The sequence below is a fragment of the Triturus cristatus genome, chromosome 5_2 (assembly GCF_964204655.1).
Source record: "Triturus cristatus chromosome 5_2, aTriCri1.1, whole genome shotgun sequence".
NCBI lineage: Eukaryota > Metazoa > Chordata > Amphibia > Caudata > Salamandridae > Triturus > Triturus cristatus.
Genome location: NC_140588.1, coordinates 505,119,303 through 505,143,601, shown reverse-complemented (window position 1 = coordinate 505,143,601; position 24,299 = coordinate 505,119,303). Strand labels below are relative to the sequence as shown.

Here is a 24,299-nt window from a genome sequence, read left to right as displayed (position 1 = left end):
AAAGGAGGGATCCTATCAACCCGGGATGAACTGGGAACCCGAGTGTTGCGTTCCTTCGCTGCATGGGATTCATCATCGAACTTTTGGACCGCACTTGCTAAGAGGGTGACTGACGCCCCTCACTTCTGTTTGACACCGATGAGATCTGTACATGACATTCTGGCGACCTGCCTGGTTGCTGTCCCCGCCTCATTGGAAACTTTAACTCATATTTTTAATGTCTCGAAGGCCCGTCCCAATATTCTCCCGGGTGATTTTGCTACCCATGTATATTGCCCCCTATGTATTGAATTGCCGAACGAGCAAACCCCCATCCAGTCCCAAATACTTACTTATAATATCACACAAGGTGATTTGTGCTTCTTTCTTACGTGTAATCCGAGTGCGATCTCTGAATGTCTGCGCCTAAAACTAAAAGGCGCCACTTCGTTTACAACTCACGAACGGACTTTGTGCTTTCAAAGGACACCGACCACATGTGTTTCAGTTCAGAACAATATGACTTGTAATAGTTTGGTAGTTACCCCCAGTCACTATCGCACGATGTTACTACCTGCCGGATGGCTTTTCTCATGTGGTAATACTTCCTGGCCATTTGTCCCTGCAAACATTTCCGGAGGCCCTTGTGCCATTACGAGACTCAGTTTGTTGATGTTCGCATCGCATCCGAATGCCAACTCTCGTGTGCTTCGAGATACTGTAATGTTACAGGAGGATTGTGACCCATCTTTGCATTTATATTCCAAGTCTGAATACCTTAGCTTAGCTGTTTCAATTATTGGTGTTCCTGCTTTGGCGGTTTATAATGCCAAATCTATTGGGAAAATGGCCTGCTGGATGGTGAAATCTATTAATCATACTTCTACAATTTTGTCTGACATGCTATTAGATGCCCAGGGTGAACGTAGGGCCATTTTGCAAAATAGAGCAGCCATTGATTATCTTTTGCTTAAACATGGACATGATTGCTCGGACTTCGAAGGTCTCTGTTGTTTTAACTTGTCTGACCATACACAATCCATTCGTGCTCACATCGACAAGTTGCGTGACTTAACAGAAGAAGTTAGAAAACACATTGACCAGGGCTGGTTTGACTGGCTCTTTAATTGGTTACCTGATATACACCTGCTACGCCAAATATTAGGTGGTATTTTGATTGCTGTTGCTGTTGCTGTTTTGATTTCTATCTGTTGCTTTATTCAGTGTATTCCTTCATTATTTCAATTCTGCACACTTGGTACTAGACATAGATCAGTTAGCTTTGTTTCATATTATTCTTCCACAGATGTTAGCTCCATTTAATGAATGTATAATAGACTGAAGTCAAGGATGAAATGTACTGCTCGATTTTTCCGGTCTTATTGTGTTGAAGGGTGATTTAGGTGACTTCAGTCTCTTTCCATTCAAGTCTAAGGGTTAGAGTAGTGAATGGAGCCTATTTACTAGGCACTTCGACATGATTCTGTGCTCTTCCCCATAGATCAGGGCTTGCACATATAGCCTAGGGGATAGATTCGTTAGTATTAGGGATAACCTGTCCTGTAGTGAGGGTATTTCATGGAGCCGTGCTGAATGCAGGCCTGGTAGGCCTCAAACGGGAGAGACTCCATCTTTCTTTCTGCTCCGGCAGCTTGAGATGCTTCTAGGTTAAAGGGGATGTTTTAGTTATGAGGTGTTATTCGCTTGGAGAGAACCGGTTCAGGCCGGCCCTTATCGAAGGATTGTATTTTTCTTCATGCCGAAGACACTACATCAGGCCGGCCGGCTGGGAACGTGTCCTTGGCACGGGGAGGTACAAGAATTTGGTGGGCGGCAGGTTACGGGCTGGAATTTTCCATGAGAAAATGCACCTCTATATTAGTGAAAGTCTGAGGCAGATGCTGGCACTTGCTTCTAGTCCATAGGCGGCACCTGGCCGTTAGTAGTAAAGCTGCTACTTATTCCAGGGAAGACAGATGACAAACTTGGAGGTGGAGAAAAACCGAGAAATAGATATTCCAAAGAGAAGAGAGTAGCCGATGAGGAAGAGGCCCCAGTGACTCGGAGAGGGAGACGGGAGTAAACCCGTGATTGCGGAGGTGTGACTTCCAGGCGAAGCCGAGGCGCAGACGAGAAGGGAACCTAGATGACCATTGAGTGCAGGCTACATACGACCAAGGTGATGTCAACCCCTTACTATTAGAATGTACAACTTAATCTTTCACTTTTCTTTGCAGGTTATGTGATATGTATTATGTTCCGTGAGTGTGCATGTAATAACTAAATAAAGTATTCAGTTTGTAGTAAAGCAATATGTGCTACGTGTTCTTGTGTAAGAGGGTAACCTATTCTTCTAGTCAGCTGTGACTTGACATGAACAGATGTTAATCCTGATCAGGTAGGTGGTAACTGAATAAGGGAGAAAGGAGCCCTTCGAACTGGGGAACAAGTTGTGCTCAACTAGCTGTCTTTGTGTGATCTGATATATAGTAACACTGATTATGTCGTGGTAATTATAGGATGAACTCGTGCTAAGGCTGCCGTCTGGGCAGGAAGTCCTGGTTCCGTTTGGGACCGCGAGGCTGTGGCTGCCGTCTGGGCAGGAAGTCCTGGGTCCGTTTGGGACCGCGAGGCTGTGGCTGCCGTCTGGGCAGGAAGTCCTGGGTCCGTTTGGGACCGCGAGGCTGTGGCTGCCGTCTGGGCAGGAAGTCCTGGGTCCGTTTGGGACCGCGAGGCTGTGGCTGCCGTCTGGGCAGGAAGTCCTGGGTCCGTTTGGGACCGCGAGGCTGTGGCTGCCGTCTGGGCAGGAAGTCCTGGGTCCGTTTGGGACCGCGAGGCTGTGACTGCCGTCTGGGCAGGAAGTCTGTGGCTGCCGTCTGGGCAGGAAGTCCTGGGTCCGTTTGGGACCGCGAGGCTGTGACTGCCGTCTGGGCAGGAAGTCTGTGGCTGCCATCTGGGCAGGAAGTCCTGGGTCCGTTTGGGACCGCGAGGCTGTGACTTGTAGGTCTTGGTATATATATAGTAGGAATTCCCTGTCCTTAGGTGGTACATATATGTGGTTATTTAGGTGTAAATAGGCCCTAGGGAGGGGGTAACGTTCTGGTTTGGGTTAGAGAGGCTCTGCTGAGCGGGTTCTATCTGATCCGAAAACCCAAGCAGAACAGGACTGTTAGGCATTGCTTGAACATTGTTGATGTCTCAGGTATATTGTCACCCAATGACTAAATAAAGCAGTATAACATGGGCACTCCATGTACTATCGGGCCACAGACCTCGCTGTAATTTCCAGTGTATTCGTGATTTTTATAATCAAACTTTGCCCTTTCAGATATTTCTGTCTTAAGGATAGGATAGGATAGGATAGTAGCTTCTAAAGCGCTCGAATGCCGAGGCGTCTTGGCGCTGAGTGTGTGAGCAGGGATAACTATGCTGTAGACTCAGGGGTTTAGTTTGCATTGATCAATAAACTTTAGCATCAGTGTACAGAAAACGAGTGTTCCTCTCAAACACAGCAAAATACCCCATGAAAAATGAGAGGCACGAGTTCCCATTTTGAAAGAATTCTGACAACCCCTCATTATTCGCCTACATATTTCCATATTCTGCACAATTCCCAAGCCATGCCATGAAGACATTCGATGGGAATTCACTTCGATTATCTAAGACAGTATCCTCAGCACATGTGCACGTTTGCAGCATGTCAATGATAATGTGCACGAAAAAAAAAGCTTTAAGACTGCGTGCTCCTCTGTAGCAAGTCAAATTATTTATTAAATGCACAGAGCTCGAAACAGAGTGGACACTGCATCCGTCAAAGTAATATTTACTGAAACCCCTGCAGCCCAGCAGAGCAATAAACCTGTCCTGATGAATACCACAGAGGGCTTTAATGGACCGACTACAAAGTCCCCAGGCAATTCGAGCCACACCGTCTAAATATCCCCATACAATTTAAATAAAACTGGTGGAACATGCCAATACCCCAAGGTATTAGATTCCCCCACGTTGCCACACTTTAGAACTTTCTGCTAATTGGTGTTTGTCTCTGGGGTTTAGTGAGAAAAAGAGAGCGTGCGGACCCCAAAAGTAATCATTTCTAGCTTCCCATCACAGAACTGCGCGTTCTTCTGTAAGACATCTACCACCCGGGAACTGTGTATCGCTCAAAAGAGTAAATGTCAGGTGTTGGGGGAGCAGTGTTAGGGCGGAGAGGTAGCCGTTAGTTTATTGGCTTCATTACTCTTCAGGCCCAAACTGAAACAATAGCAGCCCTGGGACAATTTGTGATGCCAGCTCCGTATTGCACATATAAATCCAAGAGGGCCCTGTTGGGGGTATTTTGAGGTGGGATTCCACACAAGAACACATTTTGAAAAAATCGATTATAGGCTTTATTGTTACCTCACAGGTTGCCATTTTACAGTTACAGTCTTTTGGCTCCCAATAAAAGCTTGTATTACCTTTAATATCTTACGTATGGTGTTTACGCACTTGCATCTCCAGGACCACAGTTAGCTGTTGCATAAAATCACCTGCAAGTCCAGAAAGCGAGAGTTGGGGAGCAAAGATCAAAGAAGCTACTAAACCCCAAAATATAACATGGTCAGGTTTGAAGGTCGGTCACTTTCTGAACGTCGACTCTTCTTATGGAACGCGCTATCCTTTGAGAGCAATACCTTTAGAGATCAGGACCACAACCATCTCTTGAACTTCAAGAAACAGTTGAAGTATCATGTGATTGGTTAGGTATGTTTAGGCCAGCGCCTAGAGGCCCTTATATGGTGGTAGGCACTTTATAAATGTGTTGACTAAGTCATCTGCAACAGCAAAACTGGCCCATCTTGTGGCAGCTCACAGGGAAATCTCCTGCCTTCCCTCTGCCCAGTTCTGACTGTTGCTTCTCCACTTACCCATGGAACTTAGCAGATCCATGCAAAGAGTCCAAAAGGTATAAAAATTACGTCAAAGGATATGTTTATGGTAAAATGAATATAGATTTGCAAATATGGTTGCACAGTCTTCCAAATAGGCATTTACAACTGTAGAAATAGAAATAATGCGTGTGTGCCTGGCTAGGAAAATCACAGGAAATCAGGAAAGTTCAAATGTGTGCCAGCAACCGACTAGGCTGCCTGCACTCTGCTCTACTGAGGTTAAAGCTAAAATATAGTGACATGATATGTAGCTAAAGTATTTCTTTGTTTTAAATTATTCAGATTTTTTTCCAGCTCTAGTTCAGCCTTATGAAAGATTGAAATCAGAAACAAGAAATAGGATTCATGTAATATTTAAAGTACAATCTGTGATGTCTGGCCAGGGACAACAGCAGAAAAGCTGAATGTGCCTTTACCTTTCCACAAATATCCCAGCCTGCACCGCGTGGACAATGCTCCTGAACCGCGGCTTCTCCTCGGTCCTTCTCAGCATCATCCCCATCTGCCGCGTGAAGGTGGAGGCCAGCCAGTCCCGCACCTCCGACGGCACGGAATCCGACTGGATGTCGCTGAGCTCATCTTCGGTGTCCAGTAGACGCCTGGAAAAAGAACATGAAAAATGACATTAAAAAAAAGAGACATTAAAATATGCAAATCGCGCACATCATTCAATCAATCAATCAAAACACTTGTAAACGCTCACACAAGTAACAATAACAACCCCTTCAATGCTGTACAACCAACAGTTGACTTTTAGCTTATCCACTCTGTGTTCTAGAACAGACTGGCAGGCTCATGTATCTCACTGATACTAGAGAAGCAGAATTTTCTACCACCTAACAAATTTACCGTGCCTGGGCCAATGGAGATAAAGGTAATTATTATTTTCTTCTGTGATACATTTTTACAGGTTGATGTGACCATTTTCTGCCTGTTTCCTAGAATGCTAAACTCCTAGTCATCCTTCAGAATAGACTACAAGTTGGAAAGTTAGGTGAGATGAATTGTAGAGGTCTCACCTCTCTAGATCCCTACATGGCTTCCGCTCTCTCATTCCAACAGTTATCATGTCTTTTGACCACCACCATTGCAAAGCACTGCTCACCACCAGCGCTACGTGCTCATGACATGCCTGTCCACCAAAAAACATACCTTCACTTGAGGATCAGGAGCGACATGTCACAGCACCTGTCATGGCAGCTCGACCCTGCCACTGGCATTCATTGGTGGCACTGGAAAGCAGCTGACTTTGTATATGGCCTACTGTCTATTTCTTTGCCTCCTCTGTTGGAGTCTTGTTTTCTGTTCCCTAACTTGTGGTGCTTCTGTTTCTTGTTGCATAAGATTGTGATGCTAGTGCAATGCAGCACGGCCATTTTGGGAATGCAAAACAGTGTACAGACATAAAAGGCATATAAGTCTGCACACTCGTTCATGCTTGTGTTTGCACGCGTTCATCATCGACAGATTTATTGGCTTTGAAAATTCATGCTCATATGTGCTTCAATGGCACTGCAGGACAAAAATAAAATATTGCAGTACTCCATCATATATCTGGAATAGGAGCTAATTTCTGGAAGTGCCTGTGGGAGTAGGATGTCGGGTCTGGACCAATAGAAGGTACATTACAAATGATCTACTTTAGAATCTAGGGAAACAAATCTAAAGACAGACTTCCATTTGACGGGATTACAGCCAATATGATGCTCACGCATATTCCACTTTTCTACACAAGTCCAAAAAAGTGTTCAGTGATAAGCACAAATATAGAAAGTTTTGCTTCTTAAATAGTTACACTTGGAATAAAGGCATGACATGACCTAACTCAAGGCCCTCTTGAATTTCTCGTAAATTGGTGATACATTTACCCTTTTGCTTATCTAGTGCAAGGCATCTGTTACTATAGCAACTTGAACTGGGTTTGTTATCTATCCCTGTGAAATGGACGCTTCAATTTTACGTGGTCAGTATCAATATAATCTTTGAACACTACTTATAAATCGCCTCTATTTCTGATGGCCATAAAGTGGTGTATCAATCCTTCACATAATTGCCTCCCTGAGCTTTCAGCATATATTTTCGGACAATAGCACATCAGGACACATGAAGCAAAACTCTGGCATTCAAACACAAATGAGGTCGAGCAACGCTGCTTCCAGTAATGTGTTATCCTAGTTCATCAAGAGGTCGACCCGGTTATGTATATTTAGAAACATTGTCTCTCATTAAGTTGTGACAGTTTGTTTACTATTGTATCACTACAGCCTTCAGGGAACGTCTAAAAATAGATGCAGAACACATATTGGTTGCTGTTTTTTGAAGGAATGCTTGCTGCTACACACTGAAACTCTGCTAAATAAAGCAGTGTGTTAAATTCCACATTGTGGAGATATTGAAGATTTTGACAAAATTTACTCTTGAGATAAGCACGTTTAGACCTCACAGACCCAACAAGGACTTCACAGAGGAAACATCAGACCTCAAGAGCACTCCAAACTCTTAGCACACCAGCTCTATATTTGTCGGAAACTTCAAGCTCCCCAGACACTGAATATAATGAAAGACATTCTTGACACACTCCTTATTACCCTTGGTAGCAAGCAACATGCCACCCAAACTACCCATTGAAAAGGAAATGCCATTCATAACATCATAACCACCTTTCCATCATTCTATTGCAAGCCCCCAATTGCCCTAGATTGAACCAACTATCTAGTCATCTACGTATTCATCTCTCACCCCACAAACACATCAAGGTCTACTCAAGTAGGAAACACAAACATATTGCTCCTTCAAAGAACTCTCCATGGGCTCAGACCAAGAAGAACTCATCAGATCACCCTCACCACACGCCAACAACAGATTTCAATACATTCATCAACACATTCAACACTGTCTTGAAAGATGAGATGGAAACTAATGCATCTATAAAAGTCAATTCTTCAAACCCAAGCCCTCAGCCTCATGGTATTTCTAAGAGCACACCATAAACAAGCACACCAATAAGCAGATAAGGGAAGAAATGCCCCTGAAAATCATTAGCAACTCACCCATTTCAACAAAGGCTGCACACCAGGCAAAACACTCATGAAGACAGTTACACAGTGTACTTTTCACATGTCCAAGTAGTAAAAAGCTCCTAAATTTGCTTTTCATTACTGCAAGTCCTATCTCTCTCAAAGGTTAATATTGGGATCACCGTATTACATCTTATAAGAGTAATTTCCAATTGGGAAAATATAGGTATTTCAAGTTTGGTGTCCCTTGACTCACAATTTAAAATCATAACTTATGATAAAGGTGGATTTTAAGTTGCAAGTCTGAAAATGGCACTTTTAGAGCATTGGCATTTTCTTGCCTTCTGCTTGTCTCTAAATACACATAAGGGTTTGGTTACAGCTAGACCTTGTGCATTACCTCTAGACAGCCACACACAATGGAAGCTTAGGTGTAACTTGATGGGCCTTAATGGGCCATTAACTGGCTTGATGGGGGGCGCAGACCTAAGCATAGCCACGCTTCCACCTGAATATACTGAGCCCCAACTCCACACAATAGGCCTAATGACACTGTATTCTGACTCCAGCCAGCCCGGAGTGAGGGTAGGGGAGGTAGAGGGTTCCCTGCACATCAGAGAAATCACTGTCTAGAAGCCTCTCCCACCTTCCAGAACCAGGGCACCAAAGTATAAATAATGGACCTCAGGCACTACCACTTCAGTACACTCTGGACATTCTGCAAGGAAGAAGGACTGCTGTTCTGATGATAGGACTGACACTGTGCTTGACTCAGCTGGGTTTTGCTGTACTCCTGCTCTGCCTGCCCTGTTGCCTGCTGCCCTTGCATGGTGGTGAGAATGGTGGTGAGAAGGATGGACCTGAAACTCTATATCCCCTGGACCGTGTGACTCCTCTGGCTTGCTGGCTTGCTTCCTGTTCTCAAGTCTCAGGGACATCAAAGACTTCATCTAACTCAGCTCCAGCTGCTAGACTCTGACAACTGTGAGTCCAGCTCTGCCAACAGATGCTAATACAGTCCTGGGCCTTCAAAGGGGTTTCTGCAGCAGTTTTCTGCAAATCTCTACACTTCATCTGCTTTGCGCTGACCGAAACCAATGCATTCCCCTTCGACATCAGAGCAGCTCCACTTTGGAGACTCCACAGCGTCTACAGCGCGGCTCTATGACAATACAGCACATTTATCGAAAGAGGTTCAACAATGGCACAGGACCCGACTGTGAGGCTCTACGATGACGCAGAGTCTTCATTGTAAGAGGTTTGATGATGACGCAGGACCCGGCTGTGTGACTGAGAACTGAAGCAGTAGCTCCTCAACATCGACGCATCCTCTGGAAAGGTACTGTTTTCAGCAGAACCTGCGTGGCATCTGTATCTGACCCACGCTCCATCGCTGTCGGCTTGACTTTTCAGATTTAACTGGTTCAGCGCAACCAGATGTCCCAGGTTGACGCTTTATGCTTTTTAGCACTATATTTCAATTTAATCTTTAAAAAACATAACTCCGGTTCTACTTATTGGATTTTTGATGTTTTGGTCTGATTTTGTTCATTAAATTAAACTCAATTTTTCTGACCTGGTCTGCATTATTTGTGTGTGGTGTACAGTTTTACTGTAATACATGTTGTACAAAAACTTTGCACAATGCCATAAGCTGGACTGCTGTGTGCTGAGCTACCAGAGGGTGAACATAGGTTAATTTAGGGTGTGTATCTGACATACCCTGAATGAACGCCCAACATTGAGTGTCAATCAACAGAAGATGCGGCAAAGGATATTAGTGGAGGATATTAGTAGAGAACCTTAGGCTTCTGGAACATTAGTGTTAGTGGGGCCAAGACAACCATAAGTGAGTATTTGATTATTTCTTTAAAACCCTTCAGGACACAACATGCAGTTATAAAACCAATCTGGAGGGGGCCCACACTCCAGATGAAGAGCATACAGCTCCAGTTGAGACTTCTTTAAAATTCATGGCATGCTCTCCTGGGGAGCATACATTCATTGACCTCTGAGATTTCCAGTGTTTTTCTAACTTTCTTGGGAGAGCTGCTGTGCTTCTTGTAGCTCCCCACAACACTTTTATAAATTGTTGTTGGTGCTCATGCCCATCTTTGGGGCACCACAACAATGACAATATTTGAAAAAAAAGCCCATGCAGTGCATTATGGAATGCTCCCTTGAAGGAGCAGTAAATATTATATGAGCGGCCTTGCAGCTTCAATAGGGTAGCAGTAAGGCAGTGATTATAGTTTTTTCCTTTTTTATACTCTGGATGCCCACCCAGGCACCAAGAGCATATCTTCTTTTTCTTTTTTTAATTGGCAGGGTGCGAAGTCCACTCATGCATGGCAGTGCTAGTTTTTGCATTTGTTTTCTCTTCCGTGGGTGCTCCGTTCCCATCCTCATATAGGGGTCGTGGTGGGAGGACCAAGGAACCCACATTCCTAAAGGCTCCACAGCCAGGACACCTCCTGGGTGCCGGTTCCTGCCAGTGGGAGCTAGAAACAGTAAATTTGCTCCTACTCAGCAGTCATTGAATTCTGATCCAGCTGCAGGAGCATATTCACTGTTCGCTGCCCGTGAGAGCCCCTCCAGCCGGATCATTTGTGCTCCTTCCCAAGGGAGAAACAATATTGCTTCATACCCCGGGGGGTTATTGGGTCAAATACATGGCTCAGGGAGGGTGGAGGCACACACAGACCTTCATCCTCCATTTACTTTTTAAAAAATTGTTACGCCCGGGGACAGGGTCCCAGTTGTCCATCAGTGTTTAAGAGAGAGGAGCAAGTACACCCACCATTAAAAAAAGGAATGCAGCACATCTCCCAGGCCCTGGCCTACCCTGGTTGGATTATTATTGAAAAGGATGGGGCCGGCCCTTTTTAAAAAATGTTTACCTCAGTACTGCAGAGCTACTGCTGTATCTGTGTACCACTATAAATATTGTTTTGGGCTTGGCCCTGGGGAGTCCCTCTGAGACTCACGCACATATGACCTCGTGGTCAGGGTATCCCTAACCCTGCCCTGTTATATGTTATCCAAAAGAAAATCAGGACTTGGGGACTGAGTCCCTAAGTCCTAAAATGGCTGCAAAACATCTTTGTTGATTTGGGCAGTCAATCATATCTTATTGTTTGATCTGCTGGTTCCACGGTATTCCACTGTCTCTAGATATCAACACTTTTTGAACCTTAGTTACTCAAGAACTACTTTACAGATTTACACCAAATGACAAACCGCATGCTTTGTGAGTAAAGAGCTAGCCTTCTGCCAAATTTGGTGTAATTCCATTCTGCAGTTTTGGCTGTGGCTGTGTCAAAGGTTACTAGCGAAACTGCATGGGGAAAGTATATTTTGCCCCCCTCTTTCATTTTTTCCAGATTCTTCAAATGGGTCCAAAGCTATTTATAAAAAATAAATTATCTTCCTGTGGGCACTCTGACCTAATTATAACTACACACTATATATATATATGTAGTCCGCTATTGACGCCAGAAAGTCCTCCCAAAATTGCTCAATGAAAGGGCAAGTTCACAGAATATGGTGTATAGTTCCTACCACTTCACATCTCCTCCACCAATCTTTAGGTTCAGTGATAATGTAATGTTTTAAATTAAAAAAAAACACTGGAATTCACAAGTTATCTCTAGTAACTACAACTCATGCCCTGAAGTAGCTCAAACTTGTGCCTTCACCATACAATGCTAATTACCTCACATATTACATCACTCATGACATGTTGTTTGACACCATTGATGACATCACTGAAACATCTGAAAGGACATCATTGATGGCAAGACTGTGCATGGCGTGGGAGTTAGTTATAGTTACTTTAGGGCATGAGTTATAGTTACTAGAGATACCTATAAAGGATTCATTTCAGCTGTGCTTGGGGGTTGGTCACAGGGCTTGGCTTTTGGCCAGGCCATGCATCCAATCCCTCGCGGTTGGCCGCAGGGTTTAACCTGCAAGTAGACAATGCCATGCCACTCAAAGCCATCTGACATGCACAGCTTGCGGTTTGTCTCGCAGGTCCAGGCAGACTTACTGACTTTGTCAAAAAATCACAACATCAAAATATAAAAAGTGAGCCTCTTGGCTTCATCAAGGGGTGAACGGATCACTATCTAAAAAGCAGATCTATCATCATTTTCCAAAAATCATCAATATCTTTTATCCAATGTATATTTCAGTAACTCAACCAAAATGCAATGTTTATTTATTTAGAATTTTATAAAAATGTTTAACCTCTTCTGTGCCCATGACGAGATAGTCTTGTCATGGAGCACGGTTGCGCTGTGCCCATGACGAGACTATCTCGTCATGAACCCTGCCCGCTAATGTAACGCCCGGCACAGGAGGGGGAAAGGGCGTGGCACTGAAGGGGTTAATAAAGTTTTAATAAACAAAAAAGTATGTAAGTCTTTGTTTTAGCATAGTTTTTATTATAGTTTGTGGGTGAAAAATATTAAAATAAAGAGAGAGACAAATGGTATTTTGTAAAAAAATAAATAAAGAAAGCCAAGATGTCTCTGAGTCTTTCAACAATTTTCAGCCCAGAAAGTGCATTCATATAAACAACAAGAGGGTATCACACTCAATCTGAAGAGCATAGAGCTCCAGCTAGAAGTGCTTCAAAATAATATGGTAAGTTCTCCTGGGTTCATGACCCAGGAAACTTACTGTTTTGTTTTTTAATGTTGCAGAGTGCACAAAGTCATTTAGGGCCTGAGAGGTCTCAATTGTCCAAATTGAGATATTCTAAGATTGGATCCCACACTTTGGCAAATTTATCAGAGGTGTGTTATACGTCATGTGCAATCTTCTCATATGCTAGGTGCTACCAGATCTTTTGCAGCTACACAATTGTGTTTGGGACAAGGTCCTTGCCCCAGAGGCTCAGTATGGTTTGTTTTACTACAAAGAGAAGGGGAGAAATCCTTTTACCCTTGATAGAGAAAAGGGGGTAGGCATTCTTCTATGGTATTCCTAAGAGGATTGATATGGGGACTTTAGCCAAAAGAGTTCCTTCGATGTCCGCTATTGCAGCCAGAACGTCTTCTCAAAACTGCTCAGAATATCCACAGAATTTGGCATATAGTTCCCACCCCTCTGCATCTCCTCCAGAAACGTTTGGGTTTGGTCCTGTCCAATATTTGTAGTTGTGCTGGAGTGTAGTGCCACCTACAGAGTATCTTATAAAAGACTCCCCTCTCATGTGCGTGCTTTGCAAAGTTGGTTGCACAACGTGTGAATTAGGCGCCATTGTTTATTGTCTAGTGCAATACCAAGGTCTTCCTCTCAGCTTCTTCTATAGGTGGAGTGTGCTTGTGGAGAGTTAAGTAACAGTGTAGAGTATATCTGGGTGATCATGTGTCGGGACATTGTGAGGGCCTTTAGGAATTTCTCAAAATATATGAGAGTTCTCATGGCCACTGCTTTTATATGGGGTTGGAGCACCCAGTGCGGATCTGTAGTCAGTGGACCCATTCGCATTGGGGGATCTGGTATGTCTGTTTGATATCTTCAAAAGGGTGAATGGAGCCTTTATGAAAGAGGTCTTCAAATCAAAAGCAGCCCTTTGCAATCCATACTTGAAACTTTGGTCCTTCCAGACCCAGGGATGGGTATGTTGTCACACCCTTGTATCGGGTGAGATAGTCCCAACCCAGGTGACTCTTGTGACCAGGTTTGTGTATAGGTTAAGACATCTCTGTCCCTTAAGGAGGCAAAGAACCTCTGCCGGTGGGCGAGCTGTCATGTTTTAGTAAAAAATCATGGTTTGGCGGGTTCATCCTGAAACCATTCGGTTACATACCACACCTGGGTTGTTAGGTAGTATAGGCGGATATTTAGTATCAGCAGGCCCCATGTTTTGGGTGCTGCATGCTAATGTGGTATCGAATTCAAGCTCTCCTCTTAGCCCAGATAAACGTCTTGCATATATCCGTAAGTTTAATCAAGTCAGTCTTTGCAAGAGGTAGTGGGAGAGCCTGGAACATATATAAGATCTTAGGGAGGCCTGTCATTTTAAAGGAGGCAATCCTTCCCACACATGAAAGGGCATATAGGTTCCAGGAAGTGGTCAAAGTTTTAAGTGATCCTATCAAGTGTTTAAAATTGCTTTTAGTGCAGGTATGGAGATCAGGAGTTAAGCTCACTCTCACATGTGGTTGTGAGTCTCACGTCTATCTATAGGGGGTCATCGACTCAAGCTTGTGGAGGAGAGTTTTCCCTCCCAACGCCACCAGTTCCATGGATTTCCCAGGGTTACTTTTAAGGACTACTAGTGTGCCATATTCTTCCAGAAATGGATCTAAGCTACTCAAGGAGAGGAATGGGGTAAGCAGTGTAAGCAATATATCATCTGCAGAGGCGGAAACCATTAAGGTGTCCTGATAGAAGAGTACCCTCCGAATTCCTGCATGCTCAGAGATCTTTTGGAGGGGGTGTTCTAGGTAGAGCGCCAAGAGCATACAGGAGATGTAACAATCTTGTCTAGTGCCTCTTTGACTCTGGAAGCACAGCAATTTGTACCCTTTTACACCATCCCTGGTCCAGAAAGAGGCATAAAGTACTTCAATTCAACCCTGTAACTGAGCCCCAAAACCAGCTCTAACCAAGGCAGCCTGCAGCATAGATCCATCCCCGGTCACATGCTTTCTCCGTCTTGAGGGTGAGCAAGATCACCTCGTCATGACGATTCTGTGCCAGGTAAAGGATATGGTGTGACCATTTAGTGCTGTCACTATAAGATCTGGACAGGACAAATCAGTTTCGTCAGCATGGACTAGGCTGCGCAGGTAGCCCTCAAGCAGAGTTGCTAAGATTTTAGCTATTACTTTTGCATCAATATTCGAAAGTGAGATAGGACAGTGCGATTGGCACATGAAGAGGTCCTTGTCTGCTTTAGCAATAAGGGAAAACGTAGACTCTGCCACTGTGGGGACAATCCATGATTACGGGACAGGCTGTTATAGACCTCAGTCACCAGGGGTGCTATCAGGTGGGCACAGTGTTTGTAGAATGTGGCAGTGAAGCCGCTTAGTCCTGGGGCCTTCCCCAATCTCAGATGCTTTGTGATGGGTTCATCTATAGCCTCTAAATCTGACTGAGCAAGACAGGGACGGAAGAGAGACTGTAAGCAGGAAAGTAAGGACTCTATGTCATAACTTTCAATTCTCTATTAGGCACTATAGTATTTGTTAAACGCTTTCGTTTTCTTCTCCTCAGAGGTGCAAAGGATCCAGGCAGCATTCTAACTTCCCAGAGATAGCTCTTGGTTCTCTGAGCCTGCATTTATCGGCAAACAGGAAACCTGCTTTATTGCCCCCTTATAATATTGAATACCTGAGCAGGCCAAAATGAATTTAGCTTTGTCGTATTCTAGGGTACAAGTTTAACTGCGAATCCCCGTGAAAGTACACCATTGTTTCTTCAAGGGAAGGAATTTGTGATGTTATTCTTCATGTATCAGATCTTCTCTTAGTCGACCTCTCTCTCATGCAATTAAGGCAACTAGCCTCTTTGATAAATATCCTGCATGTCATCACTTTCAGGGCATCCCACGCTGCCCTGGGGTTTGTCTCTCCTATATGAATAAATTAGATATACTACTATATAGCGTTTATAATTTTGTGCTGCACCACTGGGTCTCGCAAGATGGTTTCATCACCAAGTACCCCGCTTGCATGTGGGGGTTGGGTTGGGCCAATTTGAGGAAATCTGGAAAGGGTCATGGGCAGATATGTTCATCGGACCCTGTGTAACCACTTCTAGCTGTGACAGAAGTCTCTGATCTATAACTAGTCAATCCTCTTGTATGTGTTGTGTGCAGCTGAAAAGTGAGAGTAGTCTATCACTTGAGGGTGGTGGTGATGCCAGGCATCAGTTAGGTCCAGTTCATCCACATGTGCCACCATTTTATCATTGGTATACCTCCTGTTCTCTTTCAGATTTATCAGGTGTGGTATGCATGACGTTGTTCAGGTCTCCTCCAATTAGGAGGCGGTGGTCCATGGCTCGAGCAAATGTATGGACCATGGGAGTCAAGAATACCTCTTGTCCAGTGTTTGGGCAGTAGATGTTCTATACCACTATGCAGATGTTCTTCCATTCCCTAAGTAGTAATATCCATCTCTCCATGTCGTCAGTTAGGACTTGTCTTTTCTCGAAATTTTGAGGCATCTCTGTTGAAGATTGTAACCCCTGCTGTCTTAGTGAGGGACCGATGCATGATACTGAAGTGGGAACACTCTGGAGCGGAGACAATGGTGATCTCCTTGGATCAGATGTGCAAGAGAAATCTGTCTGCCCCAGATCTCTTCAGATCATGCAGCATACTAAGTCTCTTCATAGGTTTATTAAGGCCTCGGATGTTCTATGTTAGCACCTAGAAAGTCAGCGTTATGTGTGGTAGTTGTGAGGATGTGGGTGTGGCTGGTCTGGGACTCTTCATTCACGGGATGTGTGGTCTGCAGAATAAGTCTGGTCAGTGTCTGGTAGTGTCACTTCCTGTTGTGGTCCCCAAATGAACCCCAAAAACTTAACACCCAAGCTCAAAGGAACATGGTTTAACTAGAGTGGGTGGAGAAAGTTACTCCCCAAAAGAATGGGATAATGGGGTGCCCCACTCAGGGGCTATGGGGAAAGAGTGTAGTAGTGGTCTTGGGGATGTATCAGGTATGTGTAAGTACCCAGGTTGATCTCCCCAGGGATCCATCCCCCGATTTAATTTCTTAGGGGAAAATTGGACGGATTCAACTTAGCTGGGATCAGGGGTCGAAGCACTTAGGAGTGGCAGGAGGAGTGTTGTTGCATGTCTGATGCTTCTTCGCTTGTCAGAATTTACGGATTCTCTCCAGTTGTTTGGCGCAAATGTGAAAGGAGGCTCCCCTTGTCTGTTTTTCTCTCTGTGCTTTGGGTCCGGTGGTCCTGGAGCACAGTGGTCCACCCCTCTCATCTTGGTCTGGCATCTGGGCCTTCCCAGGGTATTGGAGGCCCATCTGGGGGGGATTGATCAGCCTACAGGCAGCTACAAGAGAGGTGAGGAATCAGACCCTTCCCACCTACTGAAAGAGGAGTCAGAAGGGGCGGCACCGCCTGTATTTGTTCCCAGCAGACCTCAGGAAAACCTTGATGGGCTTTAATGACTTACACTTGGCCAGAGTGATCAGGGGCAAGTCCTGGAAGAGCATTACATTAGCTCCATTAAAGGATATCTGACCGCTCTCACAAGCCTTGGGCATTAGGAGCTCTTTGTCCTCAAAGAATTTCACTCTTGTGAGGAGGTCCGGCGGTGGCCTACCCAGCAAGCATCTTGGGGATACTCTGTGCTTTATGTCCAGCCTGACTTGTGGATGTGCCGAGTCCTCCAAGATGGCCTCGAAGAGGTTTTGGACATATGCAGTGAAGTCCATAGCCAGAAACCTCCAACGGGACCCCCAGGATATGTATGTTGTTCCAGCATGATCTGTTCTTGAGGATTTCAGATTTCTCTTGGAGCTGCAGGTGGTGTTTCTCATGGGTGGGATTGGCTGTTGGAGTTAATCACAGTCATCCACCTGTTCATGTAGGCCTTTCTCCATTCCTTCCACTCTGAAGCCCAAATCTGATGCGTCCCTCTGCATCTCCTGGAGATCACTGCGCAGATCCATTTTGATGCTGAGGATCCCATTCTTGAGGTCGCCGCAAAGAGGAAGTCTTTAGTGATGCCTGTGTCAGGCAGGCCGGGAGACTAGCCTTCGTTGTATGTTTGGGAGTCTGCGCGGTTGAGTGGGTCTGATGTGAGTTTGTGTGGGGAAGCCTGTTGGAAGATGGGTTTAATGGACCTGTACTTCTTCCCTCTACCACCTGTCATGGTTGAATTCAGAGGTGTCAGCACGAAGCCTAGTGCATAGAGGTGAGCTTGTGCTGTGTGTCGCCAACCCACTGTAGAGTCTCAAAGCAGGTAGTCTATTGAGCTGATGGGCCCCTGGCAGGATAGTGTGATTCCTCTCTGTCTCTCATGGTGGGTTCGGTGACTGTGCTCAGGTCTCACCCCTTGCAAGGAAGGATGTCCTCCAGCCACCGCAGAATCCTAGGTGTAAGGCAGAGTGGATAGTGAGCCAGTTAGTTGCACATCTAAGGGAGGTGCTGCAGAACGTCATTGCCGTGGGAGGTGCTGCTTCTGTCATGCTGTGGGGCATGGGCTGAGGGGTGCTCACGGCCCGGGGGGTTGTTGCAGGCTGCTCTGCGGATGGTTCCCAGCTCCTCTGTTCATGTCGCTGTCACTGCCGGTCAGGGTCCCACACGCCGGTCAGACCGCCAGCTCTCTCGCTGAGTCCTGGGGTGACTATCTGAACAGGTCCACGAGGCCACTTCGGCCAGATCTCTCTGTAATCCCGGTATTGGCTGACGTATCCTATATCTGTGTATCCCCAGACTGGCTGCCCACCTGTCTGCTCTGCTATGCACAGGCCTCCGTGCAACCGGCTGTACAGCAGTTCTCTCTGTGTGCAAGAGCCAGGATCAGTGCTGGTAGCTCCCGGGACACTCCAGGTTATCCTTCATTGCCAGTGGACCCAGTAGATTGTGGCATTGGCCCGAAGTGATGGTGCAGAGGAAAATATCTCTTCTTCTGGGATGGCTGGCTTTTTGTAATCACAACTGCATGTAGTCCCCCGCACCTGTCCTCTTCTCTCAGCAGACAGGGCCTGGGGCCAGCATCAGTCTCCCCTCAGTCACTGCAGGCTTCATGCTTGATAATTCAGGGTGCAATATGATATGTTGCTGGCCCTGGTTAAATAGGTTGGGGGAAGGCCCTCCTCAATCACCTGCAACTGCCCATCAGATTATGCAGCCGTGTGTAGGTCTCTCTGACTTGTGGGTGCTCCCCCTCCTCAGTGGGCGGAAGCAGGAACTGCCATCTGCTGATTTTTGGCTGCTACAGAGGTTCCCTCGCCGTTGCAGAAACTGAATGTGACTCAGTCCAGGTCCCAGTGCAACAGCATGGGGAGGATGAGGTCCCCAGTCAGAGAGCTGAATTCAGGCATTTGCCATGTTCGGCGCTTGGCCACACCTTTCTTGAAGGGAGGTGGCACGTGGCTTCCCTCCACATACCTCTAGGAGCACCAGGGCCCCATTTTCTGGGGTCTTTCCATTTTTAAGGGGACCCACCTCCCTAAGACAATAGTGCCCCCAGGGACACCAACAACTGGGACCTTATGTGGGTGCCCAGTTTCCCACTTGGGGAACCTACACAACACACCATTGGGGGCCACAGGGGGAACCCCAGGGCACCACAGCAACACTGGCTCCCTGCATGACTGACCCTGGGTGCCATGGCAGCTGGCCTTACAGGGCGTTGTAGTTTTTAAGTAAAAAGGGACAAAAAAGTTGTGATATATTGGGCCTCAGTATACAGCGGTACCTTCATGGTATGCCACAGTACCTGACGATGAGGAAACACAATATCATTGGTTAATGAAAGCTGTTGCAAAGTGAAAATGCAGCCATATTGTTTAGTCCACACTTTCGATTTGTTCTGTGTTTTTACATAAAATATAGTTTGAGTAATGCATAGGAAGAAATTAGGCAATTTAGCAAAGTCTGTAGAGGTAGGGAAAAGAATTTATATCGACCATGCATCCAATTCTGCCGCATCAGAGGACGCTCCTTGTTCCACCTCACCGTCAAGACCTGGAACTCCCTTTACCTCCACTTGCGCAATTCACCCTCGTTGACCCCCTTATGGAGGGGTCTCAAGACCAGGCTTTTTGACTGACACCGCAGCATAGCACCTGGATACCCTCTTGGGTGACAAGCAGTTCTTTTTAAGTGATTGATTGATTTATATATTTTTTTAAAGATTACAAAATAACGTTGTCCTTTCGCCTAAAAATCTAGAAAGTACCACAGTACAAAATGTAACATAACAAACAACACTCTAGAACACGCCACTTCACTGTACGACATTCCACTCCAAGACATGCCACTCCACTCTATGACATGCCTCTCGACTCTTTGACATGCCACTGCACTTACCGCCCCTCCAATATAAGACACTCAAGGACACGCCACTCTATAACATGTCACTGCACTTTAATATACAGCACGCCACTGCACTCTATGCCAGTCCACTATACGCTTCTCCACTACACTCCATGACCCGCCACTCCACTCTACAACAGGCCACTCCACTGTAAGACATGCCTCACCACTCTATGACACTCCATTCTACGCCCCTCCACTCTAAGACACTGTACAATATGCCACTCTTACACGCCACTCTACTGTATGACACTCCACTCCACGCTACTCCACCCTACTCTAGGACACACCACTACATTCTAAACCACTCCGCTCTATGCCACTCCACTCTACGTCATGCCATACTACGATACTCCACTATATGCCACAACACTCTATGTTACGCCACTGTATGCCATGACACTCTAAACCATGACACTATGCCACAATGCTCTATGACACAACACTCTATGCCACTCCACTCAACACCACTCCACTATATGCCCATCCACTCTACTATGCTCTACAACTCTCTACTTCACTCTACAACACTCTACCCCTCTCCACTTCACCACACTCTACTCCACTCAATGGCACTTCACTTTACAACATATTACTCCACTCTACATTGCACAACTTCACTCTATGTCACTCTACGCAACTCCCTCTATGCCACTTCACCCTACTTTACTCCACTGTACTCTATGACACACTACTTCATTCTACGAAACTATGCCAATCCACTCTAGGAAACTTTATGCCACTCAACTCTATGATACTCTATGCCACTTCACTCTACAAAACTCTATGATACTCTACTCCACTCCACGCTACTCTACAATATTCTACTACACTCTATGCCACTCCACTCGATGACACTCCACTCTACAACACTCCACTCTACAACACTCCACTCTATGACACTCCATTTTACGCCCCTCCACTCTAAGATACTCTATGGCACGCCAATGTAGAATACACCACTCTACTCTGACACGTTAATCCACCTCTCCATTTTACTGTATGACATGCCACTCCACTCTACCCCACTCAACTTTACCCCCCTCCATTGCAAAATACTCTACAACGTGCCAATCTATGACATACCACTCCACTCTACTGTGTGACACAGCACTTCTCTATGCACTCCACTTTACAACACTCTACTCCACTCTTTACCCCTCTACTCTCCACCACTTTACTCCCCTCTATAACATGCTAGTCCACTTCACCACACTCCACTCTACTACACTCAACACCACTCCACTCTACGACACTCCAGTGTACAACACACCACTTAACTCTACAGCATGCCACTCCACTCTACACCCCTCCACTCTAAGACACTCTACAACACACAACTCCACATTACAGCATGCCACTCCACTCTCCTCAACGACGTGCCACTCCACTCTACTCTATGATATGACACTCCACTATATGACATACCACTCCACTCTACAACACTCCATGCCACCTACTGTATGACATGCATCTCCACTCTACCACACACCACTCCACTCTATGACATGCCACTCCATGACATTCCAATCCACTCTACGCCACTCCACTATATGCCCCTTCCCTGTAAGACACTCTATGACACACCACTCCACTGTACTCTACAACACTCTATTCCACTCTATGCCCCTCCACTCTATGCTACTCTACTCAACTCTACAACATCCAGGCACTCCCACTGTATGGCACGCAGCTCCACACTATGGCAAGCCACTCCACTTCATGCCACTCCACTCTATTCTACGTTACTTCACTCTACCCCACTCAACTCTACGACACATAGCTTCACTGTACACCACTCTACTCTACATCACTTTACTCTATGCTACTCTACGCCACTCCACTCTACTCCACAACACCCTACGCCATGACACCCTACGCCACAAAACTCTATGCCATAACAATCGACAACACTACACTGTATGCTATTCTACTCTAAGCCACTCCACTGCATGCCACTTCGCTCTATGCCATTCCACTCTACGCCACTTGAATCTATGCCACAACACTGTACGCCACAACACTCTATGACATAACACTCGACAAAGCTACACAAATACCATTCCACTCTATTTCACTGTACAATATTGTACTCCACTTTACAACACTTAAGATGTAATCAGTGATATCACTGACCATGTCATGAGTAATGTAATATGTGAGGTCATAAGCAGTGCATTGCGGTGGCATAAGTTAGAGTTAGCTCATGTAACTATAACTGCTGAATTTCTATGGTTTTGTGCATGTAAATCTGAGCCTAACTATAACGTCCATGTAACCTTTGGTTTTTTCATTGAATTTCTAAGATTTTTTTTATCCTATTTCCTAACTATATTGTGCCTGTAACCTTTGTTTTTTTCAGTGAATTTCTATGGTTTTTAGTGTTATTTGCTAACTATAATGTCCCTGTAACCTTTTTTTTAGTGAATGTCTACATTATTTAAAAAATGTATTTCCTAACTGTAACCTTTGAGAGCTGGTGTGTACATGGCTGTATAGGTCGGTGACTGGGTGTGTGAGTGGCTGTATGGGCCTCTGAGTCGGTGTGTGAGTGGCTGAATGGTTTTGTGAGTTGGTATGTGAGTGGTTTTGTGGGTATGTGAGTGGTTTTGTGGGTGTGTGAGTGGCAGTATAGGTCAGCGAGTGGGTGTGTTACTGGTTGTATGGGTCTGTAAGTGGGTGTGTAAGTAGGTGCAGGGGTCTGTGAGTAGGTATATAAGTGTCTGCATAGGTTTGTGAGTGGGTGCGTGAGTACCTGCATGGATCTGTGAGTGGGTCTCTGAGTGCCTGTGTGGGTCTGTGAGTAGATGTGTTAGTGCCTGCATGGATATCTGAGTGGATGTATGAGTGCCTGTGTTGATCGTTCAATGGGTCTGTGACTGCCTGTGTAATTTTAGGGGTGTGTGTGAGAGTGCCTGAGTGGGTCTGTGAGTGGGTCTGTGAGTGGATGTGTAAGTGTCTGAATGGGTCTGTGAGTGGGTATGTGAGTGTCTGTGTGGGTCTGTGAGTGGGTGTATGAGTGTGTGAGTGAGTTTCTGAGTGGTGTGTGAGTGTCTGTGTGGGTCTGTGAGTGAGTGTATAAGTGTCTGTTTGGGTCTGTGAATGGATGTGTGAGTAGTTTTAAGGGTGTGTGATTGGGTGGGTGAATTTCTGTGTGGCTTTGTGAGTGGGTCTGTTAGTGTCTGCATAGTTCTGTGAGTGGGTGTGTGCGAGTGGGTGTGTGAGTGAGGGAAGGAAGGAAAACTATTTAACTCAAATTCATACTCAACATAGGTCCCTCAGACACTCCTCTAACAAACCCATTGGGTCAGGGTACCTCTACCCTTAATCATTTTGCAGATACATTTTAAGGCCCCGGGACCTTTCCCTGATACTTAAAATGATGGCCCAAACCTCCCAGTCAGGTTGTGGTCAGCCAATAAAGGCATTACTGGTTGCGTGTGAATTCATAGATCCACTGCGGGGGAGCCGCGGAGGGTTTGCATCCCTAGATATACAAATGTATTTTCATTTAATAACTCCGCAACTTCTGAATGGCTTTACACCAAATCACAAAAAGTGCTCTTTCTGGACCAAGAGCAACCTCTCTGCTAAATTTGGTGTAATTCCGTTCAGCATATCAGGCTGTAGTCGTGTTCAAATTCCCATGCGAAAAGTTAATTTTTTGACCACCCCTTTTTCTAAGCCCCACTTGACGAATCACTACCAAAGATTCCATGCAGAACTAGATAAAGAGGGCCACTTTTTGTCATTTCATGAAGATTTATCAAACTGTGCCAAAGTTATAAGCAAACTAAAAAACGATTCACCTATGGAAGCTAGGTCCTACCTATAACTACCTACTGGCAACCTCCAATAGGTAAAATATATATATATATATATATCATAGACTTGCGAACTCTCACAACCTCCTCCCGGCGAAGAGAGAGTGGCGGACCCAGGATACTTTGGCAAGATGTTTTTATTTAATCCTCACTCCTCACAAACGATGACGCATTTCAGGCAGCAAGTGACTTGTTCATATATATATATCCCGCGATAGAAGTCCAAGGACCGAATCGCACCAGGGCTTTGTGTTGTAAACAAATAATCAAGTCTCACTACGGAGCACAGGATTCAAGTCCTTTTTTCTTAGCTCTCATTCATAGGGGTGCAAGTTATAGTTACTTTTGGGCTTGAGTTGTAGTTCCTAGAGATAACTGGTGAATTTCATTGGTGGTGTTTGTTTAAAATGGTATGTTTTACCTGACATTTTCACGTAACTATAACACCGCTTTAACCTTTTTTTCCGGTTATTTTCTATGGTTTTTTAAGGTGAAGTAAGAAGTCCATTGCT

The 24,299-nt window shown here is 45.3% G+C and overlaps 1 protein-coding gene across 11 annotated transcripts in view; it reads right to left on the bottom strand.

Annotated features, from left to right (window-relative positions):
- PDE1C (phosphodiesterase 1C) overlaps nt 1–24,299 on the bottom strand; it is a 1,636,609-nt gene that overhangs the window by 579,297 nt on the left and 1,033,013 nt on the right. For all 11 annotated transcript variants that reach the window (XM_085607521.1, XM_085607513.1, XM_085607514.1 and 8 more), the window contains one exon: nt 5,330–5,512. In XM_085607521.1, coding sequence (XP_085463647.1) covers nt 5,330–5,512 — 183 coding nt within the window. The remainder of the gene's footprint in view (nt 1–5,329; nt 5,513–24,299) is intronic.